At 41.8% G+C, this 20,991-nt stretch overlaps 2 protein-coding genes across 7 annotated transcripts in view; both read left to right on the top strand.

Annotated features, from left to right (window-relative positions):
• Window positions 1–712: 712 nt before the first annotated feature.
• Window positions 713–2,814, top strand: dap1b (death associated protein 1b). The gene is made up of 4 exons (XM_084022435.1): window positions 713–873; window positions 1,822–1,918; window positions 2,074–2,137; window positions 2,258–2,814. Exons 1-4 carry the CDS (start codon window positions 804–806, stop codon window positions 2,372–2,374), a joined length of 348 nt encoding a protein of 115 aa, XP_083878561.1. The 5' UTR covers window positions 713–803; the 3' UTR covers window positions 2,375–2,814.
• Window positions 2,815–6,588: 3,774 nt separating this feature from the next.
• The window catches only part of tanc1b (tetratricopeptide repeat, ankyrin repeat and coiled-coil containing 1b), an 86,370-nt gene continuing 71,967 nt past the window's right edge, over window positions 6,589–20,991 (top strand). For all 6 annotated transcript variants that reach the window (XM_084022776.1, XM_084022775.1, XM_084022772.1 and 3 more), the window contains exons 1-2: window positions 6,589–6,727; window positions 18,438–18,531. In XM_084022776.1, the coding sequence (XP_083878902.1) occupies window positions 18,471–18,531 (61 nt within the window). In that variant the 5' untranslated portion in view covers window positions 6,589–6,727; window positions 18,438–18,470. The remainder of the gene's footprint in view (window positions 6,728–18,437; window positions 18,532–20,991) is intronic.

Genomic DNA, 20,991 nt, shown 5'->3' with positions numbered 1-20,991 from the left:
TAAGCATAAAAGGTCAAGAAGGTTAACTGGGAGACAGAAGTGATTTGTTTTATTTGTATGCGTGGAAGCAGATTGTAGGTCAAACGATTTTACACACATTGTCACACACACCCAGGATGTTTGATTGGCAAAGACAATAAAACGTATAAACCAATTTTGTCATATCTGTGTGAAACTTGCAGTAGCAGGGCATGTGTGTGTTGTACTGGGTGTGTTTTCAATATGGCTTAATGAAGCTTGTATTAAAACCTGCATTTATTATATATATATATATATATATATATATATATATATATATATATATATATATATATATATATATAATATATATATATATATATATATATATATATATATATATATATAATATTTTAGATATTATAAAACCGAGCAAGAACCTATATATATTTGTATTTTTATTGTTATTATTTTTTCCACAGATCACTTGTGGCTTCAGGCGCTTCATCATGTGACATTGTGCTGTTTTGCCGAGATTTTCAAAATAAGACAAACCTTTCAAAAATGAAAAACAAAAAGCAACTTCAATAAAATGTGCGCAAACACGTGCTAATTGCTGGAACATTGATAGAAGAAGAACATGTTCACAACGAGAACAGTATCGCTTTGTTCGTAAGAGCTCAGTGAAAAAAAAATGCATGTTTGCGTCTGTGGCTGCGGCGCTTCCTGTCGTCGCGCGCAGGACGTCATCTCTGTTTGAGCATAAAAACAACCGAGTGGGCGTCGAGGAGAGTTTGGTGCGCTGCTGATTTCGTGGCTTTGTTTAGTACGGAAAGTTTCACAAAATGGTGCAGCAACTCTCCAAATCCGCAGCGAAGGAGGCTCCTCTGCTGAAAGCCGGCCACCCTCCGGCAGGTAAAGCTTTGTCCGCGTTGACGTCGAGTCGCGCTGTCGGTTTGGGTTGTAAAACGCGTTTAAAGCCGCAGCTTTGTTGTTTTGCTCGGCGAGCCTCGACCCACACGGAGCCGTGCACAGCGACGTGCTGCAGCTAGTATTTTATCTGAGGGGTCCCGTTGCGATGCACGGGACGCTACAGTGTAATCACACCGCGGGGGAAACAAAGAATTTGCCGTTTTTTAATCAAAAGGCTGATTTTTTTTCTTTTCTTCATCCGTCTGCGTTTGTTCAGCCCGTCTACGCAGGCGGCTGCAGAAAGAGACACTATGTTCTCACCGCTACAACCATCACACGGCAGCATTTACTGCGGGGCTTGCACACAGACTGTTGTGATATGTTATTTGACTATATGAATTCTTAATTTATTTATTTTTTATTTTATTTATTTTTTGTTTTCGGCCTCCCTTTTGCATGTGAGGCGGACGCCCTACTTTTTCTCATTTAACTCAGCGCTGGACGATGGGGAACAGCTGAAAAGTCTAATTTTGCATTGGTTGTGTTTGACTCCTTTTTTAAGTATACTTTTTTTTAAACTTTTAATGATGAAGGCTGAAATCTTTAATAAAGACGGGGGGAGAAAACTTAAAATTTGTTTTGAGTAACTATTTGTCTTTATTTACTGCTGTAAATAAAGATGGATAGCCCTCAGATGGATCCCTATAACCCCCAGGTTGGAAAACACTCAAATGGAGGCCACTTACTCAACTTGGACTTGAAGTTACTACCAAACAATGACAATCTGTATAATAATAATTTATAATAAAAAAGATATTCAACAGGCTGAATATACCTGAATACATTTATTGTAGAGCAGTTAGTTTCCCCAGGAGCCCCCTGCATCCTGTAATCTGTCAAACACGGATGCACCAGATTTTTTTTTTAACTGTTTCTTCTCTGGGTCAATAGTGAAGGCTGGAGGTAAACGGGTAGCCAAGAAGACCATGGAAGAGAGTGGCACCCATGGGACCCCAGAGAAGGATGCCAAGAGGGCTGATAAATTCAGGTAAGCCAATGTTCCGGATCCATAACGTATTATGAATTAGTTTGAAGTGTATGTAGATATGTGTACAATGTGCAGCAGCATTTTGATCAAGTAGATTCCCCAAATAACTTTTTAAAGTTTAGTGAAACTTTCTGAACTGTGTGATGTTGCGACAGGTCCCTCGCCACCGCCAACAGGATGCAACAAGTCGGTATACTTCTGGGAGGAACTCTTGACAAGGTAAACAAAAACATTGCCTTTCCTTCTTTGCATGTGAAGTTCTTCCCTGCCGAGTGAAGTGGATTAGTCACAGCGTCTCTCAGGCCACAGAGTGTGTAATGAACTCCTGCCTGTTTGCAGCTGAGCCACGACTTCCCAGAGACGCCGGTGAGCGTGAGGCACAGCAAGGTGCGCCCTGCGGTGGAGAAGCCCCACTCCCCCCGGACCTATTTCATCCAGCAGCCCAGGAAGTTTTGAACAACACTCTTTTTTTTTTTCTTCTTCTTTTTTTTTTTAAAAGGAGGCTCCGGAGGGAACCGTGTCAAGTCTAGTGTGAAAGACAAACATCAAGTGTTAGACACACGAGGGGACTGACGGGTTGTCTGTAAAGTGTCAGTGTTTATGGGGGAGGGCTTTCATCTCGCTCCGTGTTTGCTTCTAGGCTGTGCGTGTTTGTGAGGAATACTATAAACCAGCATTGAATGTGCCTTTTCTCCTTACTCTTGTAAGAGAAATGCTGTTAGTTATATTTCCCAGCTGATGAAAAGCAGATGGCATTTTGGGTATGTTTAATGTGAGGGTCGGGGGTTAAGTTGAGACGGTTGTTTTTGTCTTTTGTATTTTTTTCCAACAAAATTTTCACTATGGATTTCTTGGCACTTATTAGATTTAATAAAAAATAAAAATAATTTGCATGACGTCTTTTCTTCAGTGTTTATTTTCCAGTAAACTACAATGACCACAAGGTGGCAGCAAATAGCTATTTATAAATCGACTCTCAAACTTTTCAGCATGCGCCATAACAATTACAGCCTTCATTGCTTTTTCAAGCACTTATTCACTTTTATACATGCCCCTGGGCATTGCAACAGCAAATCTTCATAATCCCAAAAATAAAAAAAATCCCAAATTGTTCTCCATGTTGCTAAAGGAGCTATTTTTGGTATCGCTATTAAACTACGGTTCCCTATTATGTTCAGTGATGCACAGTTGAATGGAAGAAACATTCCCATAACAGCTAGTTAGCTCTTGTCAGTCTAACGAGAACCACAGAAGCTGCTTGAGGGCGAATGACAGAGAGATGCGTGCTGATTTAGGATATGTACATCTTGTATGTGTAAAGTTGCATCCTGCAGGCCGGGACCGGGTGTCTTTATATTGATGAAACAATACAGCCACCCTGAGGTTTGTCTATGTAGGGCAGAATGCAGAAATATAATCCTGTCAGCAGTTATTTGAAAGCAGGCTCGTAAAAGCCAGCCAGGTGTCTCCTCGTATCATATTTCTGTCAGTCGTTCTGAAAAACCAGAGACTACTGTTTTGCATCATTATGGCTCGACAGGCGAGTGATTCTTGAGATTTTAATCATTTTTCTTGGATTTTTTTTAATGAAATCAGGCCTGGGGCGCATTGTACATGAATGGATAACCAAATGTTTAATCTCTTTCTCAGATCAACATGTTCAGTGGAGGCCAATATAAAAACATATCAATACCAACATATCTGGTTTCCAGATGTATTTGGGAAAATTCCACATGTTGGGCCTGCATAGAAAAAAGAAAAGAAATCTTTTATTCAACCAATATTAAAGATGTATTTCTAAATGCCGCCTTGTCAGAATAAAGCGTGCATATACTCCACACTGACTTTTTTCATTCACAGGGAATCTGAGCTTCGTGACCAACACTGCCTTTGAGTAACGTTAGACTCATGTACACACTCATGCTGCAGAATGTGCCTTTGTTGACACAAGTAAGACCTGCAAGTGTGAAACTAGGATAGCTCCTCCATCCTCGGCCCCAAACAGCTTGTGTGTCATGTCGTCCGTGTGTTCATGCATGGGCCTTTTCGTTTGCATCAGAAAGCCCCACAAACAATATCTGCTCCATGATGGCCTCGTCAACACACTGTGCCAACCTTAAATTCTATGCGACGCTCATGCTGTTCACACGCGCCTTTGATGCCATCTGTGTCTAAAGTTCACAGACCCCTTCGGCTCTGTTTGAGGAGCGGAGCAGTTGGTGGTCTTTCCGACTTGCGGACATGGAGCGTTTTGCTGCCAGTGTTTGCCCCCCCGCCGTCTGAGGAGCCTCGTATACGCCGTGACGCACGCCACACTGCTGGGAAAACACTGCACACCGAGTGTGCAGCACCGCCTCGCACAGAGGAGTGGGGTGACTGGTGAAGATGTGGTGTGCATTCCCAGAAACATGCATTCCTATCACAGCAGTGCACTTTCAAGTATGCATGTCAACTCCTTACATTGCAGCTCACGCAGGAAAAAGATGCAGAACAACAAAAAGCAAGGAATGATTTTATGACTTTACACTTCTGTTCAACATGTTCAACAAGCTGCATAAAATATTGTCACCTCATGAGGTCACCATAGACCAAGGCGTGCTGTGAGCGTCGCTTGCTAGACCAGGGTGACTCAGAAAGCCTTTGCAATGAATTGTATTCCAGTCAGTGAGCATTTATTTGCAGTTCTGAAGCTTCTGCATGATTATAAGTTCATTAGATACTGCTGTGTACATGAAGGCATGGTTAAAACAGTTAAGCCTGTCTATAGAGATAACATTTAAATGAGGACGTGCTGATGCAACAGTAGACTCAGAATCAGCAGCACATCTACTGAATGACATCTTGCCTGCCTGCGTCCTGCATCCTCGCTTACAAACCCAAATCAATACAGGCTACTTTACATAAAAGCTTCGACTCATGTTTAAACCCTTCTCTAATGTGCATCAACAAGGATGAAGTGAAACACAGATAGCTAGTAGAGGGACAATTGGTGCTTTTCAATCTGGGCACCATGGCTACATAAATTAAACCCAATTATAATCAGTTACATTGCTTGGATTGTTAACTTTAGCACACAATGTAATAAAAGGAAATACTCCCATCCGGTCTCACATTCAAATTTATGTTTGGGCGATGTACAGAAGTGTTAGCAGCAACATGCATTAATAGTAAAGACCGGCCACATTCACTGATGAATCCTTTATGCAAATCGTCATTTTAATGTCGTAGTCTGTCCTGGTGCCACATGACTTTGGATAGTTTAATGTAGCAATGCATCATATTTTATGAGCTGATCTGCTGTGTAAAACCTTCATCTGCAGAGGAGCAAATAAGGATAGACATAAAGATTAATGTATGGAGTAAGAGTGACTATATAAGGGGAAAAAATTGTTAAAAAATGTCTTCAAATTACAAATTCAAATTATTGTCCAACAATGGAAAATATATTTATTTTCCAATGACATTAATTTTTTTTTTAAAGCAGCACATCCTGACATTAAAGCAGCCAGAATCAGCAATATATGCTCAATCAGTGACTGTGTAAAGCATCCATCCATCCATCCATTTTCTACCGCTTATCCTGTATTCAGGGTCACGGGGGGGCTGGAGCCGATCCCAGCTGTCATTGGGCGAAGGCAGGGTACACCCTGGACAGGTCGCCAGTCTATCACAGGGCTAACATGTAGAGACAAACAACCATTCACTCTCACATTCACACCTACGGGCAATTTAGAGTCATCAATTAACCTATCCCCATCCTGCATGTCTTTGGACTGTGGGAGGAAGCCGGAGAACCCGGAGAGAACCCACGCTCACACGGGGAGAACATGCAAACTCCACACAGAAGGAACCCGGGGCCGACCCGGGGATCGAACCCGAGACCCTCTTGCTGTGAGGCGAGAGTGCTACCCACTACACCACCGTGCAGCCCCTGTGTAAACCAATTATACATAAATATAAACTACATTATAGATTGAAGTTGCAAAAAAGTGGAACAATCTTAAAACTTAACCTACCAAAATCCTCAATGTTGCTTTACCTCTGCATCCAGTTTCAACTTCTGCGTTAATCAAACCTGCGTAATATTATTTAATCATCAGAAGACTTGTGAGTAAAGTAAAGTTGACGCTGTGTTTTAATAAAATAAAGGATTGTTTATTGTCTAGAAATGCATGCCTGGCAGCCTTGACTAGGACTTTGTAATGTTATAGTGTATATTTACTTTAATCAGCATCACACACTTTTATTTTAACTTTTATTTCTCATAATGTCTTAGGAACAATATGATTTGGTGCTTATGTGAGGGGGAAATAGAGACAAAGCAGATCTTAATTAAACAGTAGTTGTGTTAGCTTTAACTTCAATACAACTACATGCATCACAATTAGCAGTTAATTGAATGAATAAAATATGGAAGCTCAAGAGATGTAACTTTTCTTATGGTGGCTGGTGGGGGTTTTGAGAACGCACCTTTAAATGGTCAGATTACAGTCCAACTGATTACAGTCTGCAGACATCATTGGCATCCTGACGTGTCCATGAGGCATGCACGCAGAAATGTGGAGGAAGAGGAAAAGAGGAGGGTAGCCTGTCTCGGTTCCTGCCCTCTGCTGCTGCTGCTGCTGCTGTGCCTCCCTTCCAGATGACCTCATGCGGGGAGGAGGGGATGCGGAGGGGGAGGAGCCCGGCGTCCCGTAGCCTACCTTGGTGGATCAACTGGGGGACTGAGAGTTCGTGTGGAGGTACGCTGGAAGACTGGGAAAAGTTGTTTTTTGGTGGTGGTACTTTCATATCCATGACATTTAACAGGTAAGACTTTTTATTATTATTATAAAAAACAAAAGTTGGTGTGTGTCGCCGGAGTCAGGAGGTGTCGTTTCACCGGTTCTGGGGGGGAAAAGTAACGTTAAAAGTGAAGTTTTTGTTGGGAGGAATGTCGGGACATGCCCGGCGAGCTGCCGCCAGGAAGCTCCGGGATGACAGCACTGTGTTTGTAGTTTCCATGTATCCGGAGCGTTTGAGCCTCCCTGCGGGCGAGTTATTCACCGTGTCGCTTACTCACGTTAACTGTTAAACCGCTAGCGGAGCTAGCAAAGCTGCTAGGTTAGCAAACATTTCAACCAGGTAACCGCTTCTGTTTGGTTCGGCAGTGGGATCGATTAACGCCGATCAAACCAGTTGATTGTCGGTGTTTCACTTGTGTTGATGATTGGCCTGCATTAAAAAGAAAAAAACTCACATTATTTGCCACACTATGGTTTGTATGAAGAGTTTTGAGCGAATACGATTAGTCGAATAATCGATTAGAATATACGGGCTGCAGTTAAATTATTTGCAAATAACTTGCATTACTTAGACATGAGATTATATATCTGAGTGAAAGTAAATGGCTAATTTAATTAACGTCATTAGGGGCTGCAATGAAACTCTTTCGATCGTTTTAAAAAAAAGTTGAGAAAATAGTTAAATATGTTTGCCACATTGGCTCTGGGAAATTAGGGCAGGGTTTTGTGTTTAAGTATATTAAAAAAGTACATATTAAACTAATGAGTGATTGTTTTATTAGATAACTTTGATGTTAGAAGAGTGAGCCTTAGTGACAGCCTTATTTGCTTGTTACTGTATAGTCTGTGTTTTGTGATTGGATGCAGTGGTTTTCAAACCAGTGCCCAACCCAGTTATAGTAATAGGTTTACTGCTGCAGGACTGTAATCTCGTCCGCCCACATAGATTGACTCATTGAAGTTTGACCACTAGCTGGATACGACTTTTGCTGCTTTCAGAGTATTTTTCAAGGGAAGAAATCCCCCTTCCCACTCAGCCAGGTGCATTTGAATATCAAAGCTCTTGTTATTTTTTTTTCTTTTCTGAGAAATTGCTTGTAAATGTCAAGATGCAGCTTTGATCTTTGAGAAGACATGAAGTCATCGATTCGGCACTCTGTCTGAACAAGTCATATAAAGGCTTTATAACCTCTTGGCATAAGATTTCATGTGTCTCGATGTAGCTTCGAGGGCAATGCACACACATTGTTGATTTCCCATTTTAAACTCAACAGGTGCAACGGGCTTCGCTGCTGACAATCACGCCGACTGCCAGTTAACCTGTTGATAGTCGGTATTAACTTCCCCCACATCATTTCAGCCAATTTTATGCTGATTATGACACCATTTCAGTGGATTTGCGTGCCTCCATGCCAAGGCTAGAGTTTCTCCCCGGTCGTCCACCAACTGCAGGGTTATGAGATGTTTGCGCGACAGAGTGCTCATCTTATTGAAAGTGCCACAAGAGTATGCCTCCCAGTCTCAACAGAGCCTGGTTCCCATGGTCCCTGGCCAGTTGGCCAGTAACAGATGCTGGCATCGGAGTTGTATTGTTATGGCTGAGGAGGGGAGAGTTATTGGAGCCAGCGACCCAGCAGACAGCACATACTGAGTCGTCGTTGATGATGATGATGATTCTGTATTTTTTTTTTTGAAAGGGGCTACTATTGCAGACGCACATGGTCATGATAGGAAAGCCAGATTTTGAGTGTTAATTGGGTTCACGCCCCCTACACTCAGCATGTTGTTTAACCTAGATTTACATTTTGTTTTGAATGAATTCTGAATGTTGTTGTGTGGTGATTCTGTGGATTTTGGATTTTCAGGACACTCAATATCAATCAAGTCACACACGTAAATATAAACCTCTCAAACCATACGTGTTTGAACTCCTGTCTGGTTTGGATTGGTTCGGTTCACTGGCATGAAAGCTGTAAAGGTTTTATGATAGTAGATATGGGATTTAAGCTGGAATTAGACAGCTGACATACTATTATACTTAGTATACTTTTAGTGGCGTTTACGTAAACGCTCCTGGAAATGTGAGGTGGTAGCTGAAGTGAAATCCTAGCCATGACTAATAATGCATAAGTGTGACAATGCTCCATTATCTATGTACTCTTTATTTGTCGTCTAACTCATGACTCATGGTATGAAAGTTTAAAAAAATGCCTAGATATTTACCAGGCCAAGAAATCTTGTTGCATCCTCAACATTGGGATGAAAGATCAGACACAAGCCTGCCGGCAAATCGGCATTGTGCAATTGAATTAGCTCACATTTCCTAAAGGCTAATGACACGTTCAGTATCAAAATGCCTCGCTTCACCATTTAATTTCCCATTCAAATGATGCAGAATGACAGTCATGCACATTTCCTTTGCGTTTCAGTGACGGTCTTGGCAAGTGTTGTAAAAAATGACTAAATCTGCTGAATTGCATACCAATAATGAATGTATCAATCATACATATGAACATCATCTGTAGAGTTCAGATCCAGGTGAGCAAGCGTGTGTATGAAAGCACGTGTGTGTGTGTGTTTGGAAGTGCTTCTTACTAACAGCTGTTACTGATTTACATTTTTGTCATGCCGTTTTGAAAGCCGAAAGAAAGAGAGAGAGAGAGACAGCAGTAAAGAGATGCAGTGCATCTCAGACATACCAAAGTGTGGAATTCAGTATTTGTGACACGGCATTTACAAGGAATGAGTTCTAGGATCAGTTTTGTTGACACTGGCAAAACAATAAAGCCGAATTAGTATTCATTCCATTGTGCCATGATTGTTTTAGCTTTGACAGCTAGCACAGCTCTTGCAGTTGCAGAAAAGTTAATTTTCTTTCACAGCAAGAGGGAAAACAACCACCTGGACAGATGTGATGAATCTCTGTCTGGATAGAGATTTTGATTATGATTTGCATTCAGATTCACACTTAGGTGGGGAGGTGCAGTTCAAATGTCCACCTTCTAAGCACTAGACCTTCACAGACTTCAATAATGACTTTTATTATCAGCAAATACCTGGGAGCAGGAGGAGCATGTATGATCTTTGATTGCTGTATGAATGGGAAGGAACTTAGTGAAATCACACACAGGAGACGATACAGATCTCAGATATCGGGCCAATAAGAAAAGTCAGATCAGTGCATTCTTGGAAATCACTACCTGGATAGAGGTGTTTCTATGGCAAGTAGACTGCTACCCACAAGGGACAGCAAGCAACTGCTGCAATCGCTATTTTCACCATTTTGAATCCTTTGCAATGAGATAACTGGGAATTTACATTACAGATGTCCACAGTGTGACAACATGAGTGCTGCACGTTGCACCAAGAGTTGAAAAAAGTTCAACTTGGTAACGTGTGTGTGTGTGTAAGACTCTACGTTCGTCACTGTCACTTTTTTTTACCCAGCTGTCCATGCACAATGGGGGAGGAGGGCCTGGATAAATACTGCAAAGACCAACCGTCACATCTCATATGTAGGATACCAGTGCTGAACGACAACAACTCTACCTTGTGCCGCCATTTTTCCTCCTGTGGATATTCTGTATCATAGCAACCAGACGCAAACAAAGCGTCTCAGCAAATATTGTTGTGTCAACTTTGTCATTTACAAAGCAACAGTATATATATATTAAAAACGGTAAAGCTAATTTATGTAACACTAAGATCAGGATAAATTAAGAAAATTCAAAGAAAAGGCGGTAATTATTGTGCTGTTGAGCCAATTGTCATCACCACACTGGAAATTCCATCATTCCAACAGTCCTACATCATAGTACGTTTGCATTGTGGGTTCCTCCCTTTAAGCAAGCACATTGCAATTTTTGCCTACGGGACAGCCAGTCAAAGTCCGTGAAGCTTTTAGGGCGGACATCGGAAGCGGCTGTAAGTGTGTGATATATTCCCTTCATTACAATGAATTGGTGAAAGTAAACTTATTTGCATTAGTTGCTTTGTCTCAGAGCCAGATGTGCCAATTTGTCTCATGTGACAATGGTACACGGAGTATGTACATTTATGGAAAGGCTAGTTGTCCGCCATTTTTTAACATGAAATGATATAAGTAGTTCACTCACTGTAGCTAGTGAGATAGGCTAAGAATAAACCTTCACTCATTGACATGTGGGTATTGCATCTTATCTGCAAAGTGCTTCTTGGTCTGAAGCCCTGTTGAATGTGCGCTGACTGAAATCCTAGTTTGTAGGCATATTGTTTCATTTTAAACTTTTCAACTAACCCTCTGACCTACAAATCTTAGCACGAGGATAATCTCTCTCAGTGTTTGCAGGAACTTCCTGTAGACTTTCAACACCACTGTTAATGTTTTACCCTTAATCAAACACCAGGCTTCCTGGGAGGCGAATGTCAAATTGAGTGTCGGCCACAATGGTACAGCTTTATTTATTTAAACTCCAGATGTGCATTTACACTTTATTGCGAAGGCAAATCAGTATTAGTGCTAAAGTTTAATCAGCAGGGATTGCGGGAGGTTACCGGCTATGAGATGATTGTTGTTACCCGGTGTGCAGTTAATGCTGGCTGATGATCTCAGAGGAGGGGCTGTTGTTGGTGTGATGTAATGAGCGTGTATTTATTGTGGAAAGACATTTAACACATTCCAGAGACAGGGAAAGGCTCAATGTGGAGACTGTTGATCTGTCAAGCCAAATGAATGTAGTTTGTATATCAGTTTACGGCTTGCTTAATCTTTATTTTAATCTGTTGAGGATGTGCAGTGTCTTGTCTTATTCCAACACTTTAGGTTCAGGTAAAGTCAGTTTCCATGGCCTGGGGTGAAACTGTGAATTCAGAGCAACTATTGCCCTCTAAAACATGCCTTGACACTTCTGGAGCAACACTGCAGGGATAAAAAAAAAAAAAAACACCATCACTGCTGAGCCAGGATGCATGCCTGTGTGTGGGTTTATTATTCATCAGTCATATTAGAAATGATCAAGGACAAGTGCCTTCAGAGGGCAAAATCAGTCTTTCCGAAAATGACAGTGCTTTTCCCACGGCCGTGTAATGAGTGGATCAGACTTGTTATCCTTTTTAATTTCACGCTGAGCCATGTGTCTCGTCCTCCATTAAAAAAAAAGTAGCTGGCTTTGCCCCAAGCTAGGATTTCTGAATAACCCTGTGTCTGTGATATCATGTGGCAATATAATTTCTCACTAAGTACGGGTCAGTGATCACAATGTAAATGTTTTGACATGATTTAGTTTTGAAGAAGTCTTCCCTGAAATTTCGTATATATTTTCTTAGACTCATGTTTAGGAATACCACCACATGCCAGTACAGTACAGTTGTGATGCTTCTTGTTGTCATTACACTAACCTTGTGTTGAAGAGATCCATTTAAACCACCACATTTCTTGGTGTCTAAAGGTCAGAAACTTGTATGAACCTGAAAACCTTCTTGGGCTTCTTGCATTTCACCTGCGGTTTCCACATTTGGTTCTTGGACATAGTTCCTGCCCATCAAGATGTGCATGCTTCTAAGGTGGTGCTTTCTGGAGGCTTAAAATGCAATTGTGTGCTGATTTGGTTATTGATTTGTCTAAGTTAATAGCATGCATAGTTTGGACAGACATTTTTTCTACAACATATACTTTAAAGCTCTTTGGTTACAGTCAAAGAAAGGTAAAATTTTACTGGAATGTCACATGCCTGCATGATTTGATGATGCAAGCTGGGTGTAGTATCACTTTAACAAGTTAAACATTTATCTTCACTGTTTAAGGTCAGCTATTGGCGTTCCAAGACATTTCCCTTTTTCTGCTCATTATAGGATGAAACTAAGGTGGGGAGCTTTGCTGGAAGCACTTCAAACCGGTACACTAGTTACATAGAAATGTCTGTTCTTTTGTTATTTCCCTTCCACTCATGTGAGTGTGAATAACAACCTCTGCTTACAATGGCCGACACGAAGACCGCGTTGTCCTCCATACCTACACCCCACACTTCCTCCTTCAAGGGTTTGTTGTCTAACTTCTCATTGTTCAGGGACCACTTGAACTCACCGTCCAGGCCCGGCCTGTTTCCTGCACTCAGTGAACGGGCAACAAAGGGACGGAGGAGCATTTTAAAAATAGTTGGTCACTTTGAGGCTGTGTTGGATAACTCGAGGGTCAGACGATAGTGAGGATTTCCTTGTTGCTATGACAATAATGTGGAAATCTGAGCACGATCGTTCACATAGAATCTGTTGATGAAGACAACGGGCACGGAGAGAGAAGAATGCATAGGGTGGAGAAAGCTATTTCCTACTGTGAACGTGGAAGAGTGGTGAAGTTGATCTGATCTAAGGGTGCCAACAAACAGAGGACAAAAAAACTCCCCAAGCAACGATGTATATGAAATGCTTCCCTGCCAGAGGCATTGAGGTCGAACAATCCTATTTCTGATCTATATATAGCTGTCTTCTCAGATGGCTGTGGTCCAGCTATGTGCCCCCATTAACCACATGTCACATCAGCATTGTGCAGGTGAGGATCATTTTCTCCCTCGCAACCGGTATGGATTTGAACTCCATCAAGGCTGGAATGACCTGGAAAACACACATGTTGCTAACCCGAGGCACCCGCTTAACCACCCTGGTTTCCAATTTCTCTTCTGTGAAAGGAAACTGCCTCTTCATTGTACAATAGACCGGAGTCCTTTTATTGTTGCCTCGAGCCATTCCAAGGTAACAGACGGTACACATGTGAAGGTCATAGAGCCGACATATGTCTGGTTGAAAATGCCAGCTTTGGGGAAGCGTCCTTATTCTTCCGTGTTATTGCCCAAATTCACTGATAAGGTCTTTTCTGTGTTCCTTTAGTTCCTTGGGGGAGTTTGAAGCCTGTTGAGGATGATCAGGTTGTTGGTCTCTTGGCATAACACGGTGCTATTTCTCCTGGGCTCCTGGGAATATTAAGAGTCTATTTGGTCCAGTGAGCCTGTGTGTGTCCACAAAGACCAGTGAGCTACTGTGGGACTTTCACTGCTCTGTTTTAATATTGAGAGGCCCCTTCGAAGGGGCCACGCTCTGAGGCTGATATCCAAACACAGCTCAAAAGCACTGGGATGGACCAGACTTTGAGGGCTTGAGGAATCTCGATGCCCATCTGCATTCCATGCAGTCCACGACTCCTCTGAGGAGACTTTCCCACTTGTCTCGGTTATATACGAGGTTACAAGGTTCACTTATTGTTATTGTAGGACACTGGATTGCGCAACGTAACGCAGTTTGTAGTCCCACTTTACACACAGGAAAAACACAAAAAACCTACTATATATAAACTAAAAAAAACTATATTATATGGTGTAGAGTGGAGGATGAATTTAGGAGTCTCCCAGCTTGTGGAGGCTGCTCTGAGGTCTGGTGGTACGGCAGCTGATACTGTATCCCTTGCCAGAGGGCAGCAGGGTAAACGGGCTGTGAATGTGATGGGTTTATTTGACCCTAACCCTAAACCTTTGCAGGCACCAGTTTGATTAGCAAGAACTTGGCAGAGGATTTTTTGCTTTCTTAAATTTCCTAGAAATACAGCATGTGTGATGTTGTTGGTGATGTTGATTCCCAGGCTCTCAAAACGATGTAGACAGGCGTGTGTGTGTGTATTTGCCTCAATCAGCTCCTCGGTTTCACTTACATCCAGCAGTAGATTGTTCACTGGGCGCCACTCTGCAAGATTGTTCATTTCCTCTCTATATGATGTCTCCTCGCCGTTTGTAATCTGGCCGATGGCGGTAATGTCATCCCCAAACTTCACAACCACCACAGTTTAAATCCGAGCTGAATTTCACGTTGATTGTGGTGCATTTGCCATTGTGGGATCCACATTCCCTCACATCTAATAAAAGCAGCCTGAGGCTACTGTCATCACGCCTGTTTCAAATAATGTATTCATGAATACAGAAGCCTTGATGGATATACTCAGACCAAAATGGCTTGTCTCTGTGGGGTAGGGATGTATCATGTTACAGTGTTGAGTATTTCTCAGCATATAAGTAGATGTATCTGAGACCCACTCTTGTCTGAGTTTTCTTTTCACTGCATAGCTACAAGAAATGTTCGTGTTGTGGCATAATTTTGAAAAAATATCACAAAAAAAATGTAGATATTTCCACATATACACAGAGATTGTCCAATTTTGCCTATTTAGAAAGCAACGCCTGGAGGCTAAATATTGTTAATATTTTAATGATACTCCCTAATACTTGGTTCACTTCTAAGTAAAAATATATATTGTTGTTGCATCTTTTACCAGACTTCTTTGGAGTACAATTATAGCATCACCTTGAGTCCTGACCATCTGTGGCTAATGCAACCTAGTGTCATAATTGCCTGTTGAATTGTCAAGAATGTGTAAATGTGGGGAACATGATTCACACTGTTGTAGCATGTCCAGTAACAGAAGACTCCAGGTTTGTTGAGAATACATGTTATGATCACTGTTTCTTTGTTAAATATGTATTATCGATGGCACCGTCATCAAACATCAAGCTTGGCTTTCATTTCCGCTACGTTCAAGGCTTCATCACCCTCACCTTGGATTAAAAATGGTTGACGGAGGCATACCTCAGGGCAAAAAGTGATGAGTACAGATGATGGCTGAAGAGATGGTGTCTCATTCTAACAGTGGGTACTGACTGTGTGCGTCTGGTGGCTCCGATGGGGGAGGGTGGGGTGGAAGGAATTTGTCATGTTGGCTTTTGTAGTTTCAAGAGGGCGTTTCTCATTTCCTTTGGGATAACCTGGGTGGTGTTTATTGTTGCTGTGGAGATGAGCAACTCGCTCCCACCCAGCACTCGGCAGACCTACCGACGAGGCCAATGCGCTATGCTATGCTACACTGAACCAGACTATTCTGAATACAGACGCACAGTCCTCAGATCTGTTTCTACCTTGTCGACATGTTCTTTGTTCAGACACCTGTGCATTCTTGAGTATTACATGGAATCCAGTTCCAGAAACGCTGCTCTGTACTTGATCCTGCCACCTGGCCTCCCTGTTATTACATCAATATTTCAATCAAGTTAGGCTTCAGCCATACCAGCTTTAAGCGACATGACTATGTAGATTATGACACAAACATTCTCTTTTTAAATAAACATGTTTAGTTTTAAGTCTTGTTCAGAGTTTCCCAACACTGTATATTCTGACGCTGCAGCCTCACAACTGGCATTTGATTGGTTGTTTTTACCTACCTGTATTTTCATTCTTCACTGTGTTCGGGAAGTTTCTGGGTGTCCTCTTCTAAAAAATTTAGCAACCGGGTGCCAGATCGTTAGCACGCATCCAGGACGACGTGACATAAATGGCAGCCACAGCACCGGAAAATTGCATATATAGAAAGTTGAAACGCCAGGGCAAAGTTCTTTCCATAGCGAGAGTGAATCTCGGGTGACATATTCACGATCAAGGGACGTGCTCTCCTGGTGTCGTTGAGCCGGGGAGAAAGCACCAACTTCTTTTTGTTGTTGTAGGCTCATTTGGCTGTAATGTTTGTTGTGACAATGTCATTACGTAGTATCGTATCAAACATACTATTTTAAAATATATCTAATTATCTTGTACTTAATGTGGACATACTGTATGAGTAGCACTAGTGTTAAAATATGAAGAAATGATTATAATACACTTTTCACGTAGGTCGTATGATGGCGAGACAGGGTTGAAACTGGACAGTCTTTGGTAGTTTACTAATCTGTTGGTGGGAGTTCCTGAGGGCCTGATTAGATGGTGTGTGCAGGGGAAAAATGTGAGGCGCATTCTTTTTCTATTATTTTTTATTTTGTATTATTGTTGCTAGGCAACCAATGGATGGAAGCTGAATATAGCTTAAATCAAACTATAAAAACTCTTCATTACCTGATAGGGTTGTGCCGATAACAATGATCTCAGGGATCGACGATAATCTATGTCATAATTTACAGGACCTTCTCTCTTCTCTGACACGCTTCTCTCTTCTCCGACCGCAGTTATGCAAGTCCAAAAGTCAAAATTGATTGAAAAAATATTAATGCACGCACCTGTAAGAAGGGGGTCTAGCAGTCGGTCTGTGAGCTCACCTGTTTCACTAAATAAAGTCACTCAATACATAGGCCTGCAAACATTGTTGTTTTCTTGGATGTGAAAACTATCTTGGTTCTCTAATGGCTGCTGTCAGTCAGGTTAGTCAGCTGCTGACTGACAGATGAAGACGTTTCTGTGTTTTCTATTTTTTCTTCTTTTTAATAGAACCAGTTATTCTACAGGAGACACCAGGTCTATTAAGTCATCTCCAGAGAGAGGATGATGGATTGAATGTGCCAGATGTGGAATTGCATTATGTTGCCTCTCAGGCGGGATGTTAGGTGGAATATTGAATCAATGTTTGGTGCTTTGAAACTAAATTAGTTTTCGATACAACCTGATTGAAGTGCATTGGTGTTGTATTATTTTAAAATTTAACTGAGCCAAGGAATTGAAAAGGACCACATGGATCAGTTCCCAGAGTGTGATGGGTTGCGTGTGTGTTTCCCAGGATACTTAAGAATAAAACACCAGTACAGTAATCATATGAGGCCTTGAAACTGCATTCATAATCTTGATTCAGAGTTCGGCTCGGTGCTGGGAGACCTCATGAAAAGTTAATTCTTTGAGCAGTCAAGGCTGAGTTGAGGTGCGGAGGCTCATCAGGGATTTGCCCCCCTGCACCTCCACCTCCCGTAACGGATTTAGTGGAGGCTCTGCTTCACAGTGTTTCATCTGACACCATCAAGGATGAAAAAAAAGGGCGGATCGATAGCCTTTCAGCCAGCAGCAGGAAGAGGACCTAGATATATGAAGCATGGCCTCTGGTGTTGAGAACTCGGTGCAAGGACTGTGTTTTGTTTGCAGAAGGCATAACCTTATTTGGTAGAAACCATTCGTTTCATCGGAAAGATTGCTCTGCTGCTATTAATACAGCAGGGTAGCAACCTATAATGTGTTTAGAGGGTTAGAAACCAAGAAGCCCACACAATTAACTGTTTAAGCTGCTGCTGTGTTTAGTTACGTATGGTTTTACCATTGTACGACTACATAAGACTATAAATAATGACAAAGTCAACAAGCACATCCAGGCTGGACCTTGAGTTCATGTTTTACCGTTTAACTCTAAGGATTCAAAATGCACACTGGCTTGGGAACGACCACGGGAAGGAGTTGAAACACCCAAGTTCAGCCATGTAGCATCAATTACATGTGGAATTTGGGGCATTCGACAGAGTGTTTTCCTGCATAACAAGATAGCTGAACTTGTCCTTTTCTGTTTAAATATTAGAGCATTCTTTCCATGCGACCCTCCACTGATGACCTGCAGGATTGGGAGTGCTGTGGGAAAACTCCCAGGCGGGTGCCAGCTAAGCAGTATGAAATGCGGAAATACATTGTTTTTCCATTGCAGTGTTTGAGGACACAGTTTTGTGTCGTTTGGTTTGTTCTGAGTAAAAAAAAAAAAAAAGCCCAATCATGTAAGGGTTTGAATGATTTCTTTTTGGCAGGTGAACAGATGTGACGGTCTCTGTTCTGTCCTGTGAATAGAAATCGACCCGTTTGTATTGCCACATAATTTTATTCATGCAATTTCGTTGCATAATGGTTTTGCACAATTGACACTCGATGGATTTCTGTTGCCTCGACATGGTTGCGAGTGACTGCATCTTTTTTGTTTTCTTTTCTGCCAGGAGCCCTACAGAAAGGCTTCCAGGAATCTTGCCATGTTCAAGGCAGTGCTGAAGAAGAACAGAGATGGAGGCAAGGGGAGCAAGAAGGATTCAGGTATGTTGAAGATCGGGAGGAAAACACAGCAAGCTCGCTTTCAGGGAACAAATACCCACAGTTAGAGCTGGAAAAGATATTTGCACACAAGGAATAAAGTAAAAAATGTTTGTTTAGCACCACATTTTGGGAACAACAGAAGGCCTGAAATGCAACGTGTAAAGTTTCTTTTCATAATGGGACCTGGACAGTATAAGTAGGGATAGCATCCAGCAAATAAACTGTGTAAGCATTGGTACGTCTATAACTACCTTCCATCATTTTAAAATTGAATTTTGACTGTAGAGACAACTTGGCCATTGTGTCCTTTGGAAATCCGTAGTATTCAGCAACATGACTAAACCTGAGTCACCCTCAGCAATACATTGATGACTCATCTCTTGTTCATACGACGGCCCCCTCCACTGATCTGTCTTTACACAGCACATGAGCATTTATGCTTATACTGCGTCTTCCAGCCTAGACTTGATTCGCAGCCTCAGGACTGGTTTTAACAGGTAGCCTGGTTCAAACAGTCACTGTAAACGGTAGAAAAACTTCTCATAGTTCTGCCTTTGTCTGACGGGATTGTGTCACTCACCGCTCGGGCGCTAAAATTAAAATGAACAGATCACCTCCGCCGCTCTCCAGCAGCGTACAAAAGGAGAATTGAGTAATGCGGTTGCATATTTTGATATCAAGTTGTTTCGACCTGTCTCCCATGTATGAATCACTCTGACAACATGGCTTCCCTGTTATCCAGACACCCACACCCACGCTATACACTTAAACACAGGGGGGGTTCTGTGTACGCAGAGGCTGGGGAGCAGCAGAGTTTTATGGCGGGATACGGCTCCTTTATCCCCGCCTCTCTCTCCCAGTTGGACCCAATCCATCAAGCTAAATCAGCTCTGTCTCCCTTTCTCATGCTGGGACAATAAAATCCAGCCACTCTTCTCTGTTGTTTAGGGCTCTCAAGACAGATGAGAGGTCACGGAGATACAACAGTTAGTGGTCACTGTTGTTCCTGCACGGGGAACAAATTGCGTATCTTTTTATTTTCAGGCTTTAAGAGTTTGTTTGAAGGTCAGACTTGGTGAAATGTGTGTAATTTATGTTATATTCTGTGATAAATAAAATGTACTCCTTAAATTATTTTTGATCAAATACGATTTTGATGAGTTATATTAGATTCCATATCAACACTTATGGAAGGTCGTATTTATTAGCCTGATTTCATTCATTACAATTAGTACACTGCATCAAAAGTGTTAAATGGCACACATCGCCACCATGTGTTTACTTTCTGTTATCCTTGAAGGGGATAATTTGTTTGTAGAATCAGGTCCTTCCTGACATCCAAAATGAGATTTGTAACACAGAATCCCTGATGGGGAAGGCCATGTTAATCAAATTGGCTATGCTGCAGTCTAGTTAATGGTCTCTGAGACAAGATAGTACCATATTGGACATAAAATATTCACTGCACCTTCTGCAAGGCTTGAATAAAGATTTCATTTCGATCCCAAATGGTTTGGGAAAGAATGTTGTTTTGAAATTAAATGTCTACAGGTTTGGAGTTTTGTTCTCTACATTGTTATACACAGTTCTATCTTTTTGCCATTTTCAAATTGGGTTGTGGTCAAGGTTGTGCTTAATTTGGTTGGTACTGGTTGGTCTTTATCTTTTTGGCTGTTTTTGCAGATGAATGAAAATGATGTCATTCGTCTACCCCATAGTTGCACAATGCTGTCTTCATTCTAATGGGGCAGACCGTACAGATGTTCCTTGCTTCAGAAAGAAGTACAAAGTAAAATCTGCTCAGCAACATATAATGGAAATTGGCGGGAGGAAAGACCTTGATAACTGTATAATTGCAAGATAGCTCAGCATATGTTGCCCATGACATGGTGGCTATGGACTGGAGGCAACTTTAAAGCAGTCAAGGAAACTTGGCCCCTACGCCATATACCACTACAGTCATTAGCTCTCCTTTGGGATCTCCCCATTGCCAAGACCACAAAAACACACAGTTGGCTAATTTAGTCTCTCCATCATGTGCTCCTCCTAGATCCTTTCTCCTCCTACTCCTTCTTGCTTGCCTCTTCTTGACTGAGTCTGTAAGGAACTCTGGAATTGGCCTTTTTAATCCCTTTTAAGTGCTTTTTTTTTTTTTTTTTTAATGGTCTGCCACTCCGGAAGTGGGATGCTAGTTTTCTGTGGCCTGTTGCCTTTGATGTCGACGTTTTTTTGAGAGACGTTGCATTGCAAGTAGGCCTCACTGGTGGTAATAGATTTGAGACCGGAGGGCATAAGAAGACGATTATATTGTAAAGTAGCAAACAGTGTTTTAATTAGTGTTCTCTTTGAGGATGCAGGCCCCCTCTGTTTCACCCATGACTTCCTATTAATTCACAGAAGGTGTCTGGTCTGTGGTTCATTACAAAGAGAAATGCTTGCTCTATGTTGGTAGAATTGTTT

The sequence above is a fragment of the Eutrigla gurnardus genome (genome assembly GCF_963514095.1).
Source record: "Eutrigla gurnardus genome assembly, chromosome: 12".
In the NCBI taxonomy this organism is placed as follows: domain Eukaryota; kingdom Metazoa; phylum Chordata; class Actinopteri; order Perciformes; family Triglidae; genus Eutrigla; species Eutrigla gurnardus.
Note: the sequence above shows the minus strand (reverse complement) of the source record. Positions and strands in the feature narration are given on the sequence as shown.

Coding starts and splice junctions, on each gene's coding strand:
- dap1b (XM_084022435.1), top strand. CDS start 804: ATGGTGCAGCAACTCTCCAAATCCGCAGCGAAGGAGGCTCCTCTGCTG. Junction 874..1,821: donor AGCCGGCCACCCTCCGGCAG/GTAAAGCTTTGT, acceptor CTGGGTCAATAG/TGAAGGCTGGAGGTAAACGG. Junction 1,919..2,073: donor AAGAGGGCTGATAAATTCAG/GTAAGCCAATGT, acceptor ATGTTGCGACAG/GTCCCTCGCCACCGCCAACA.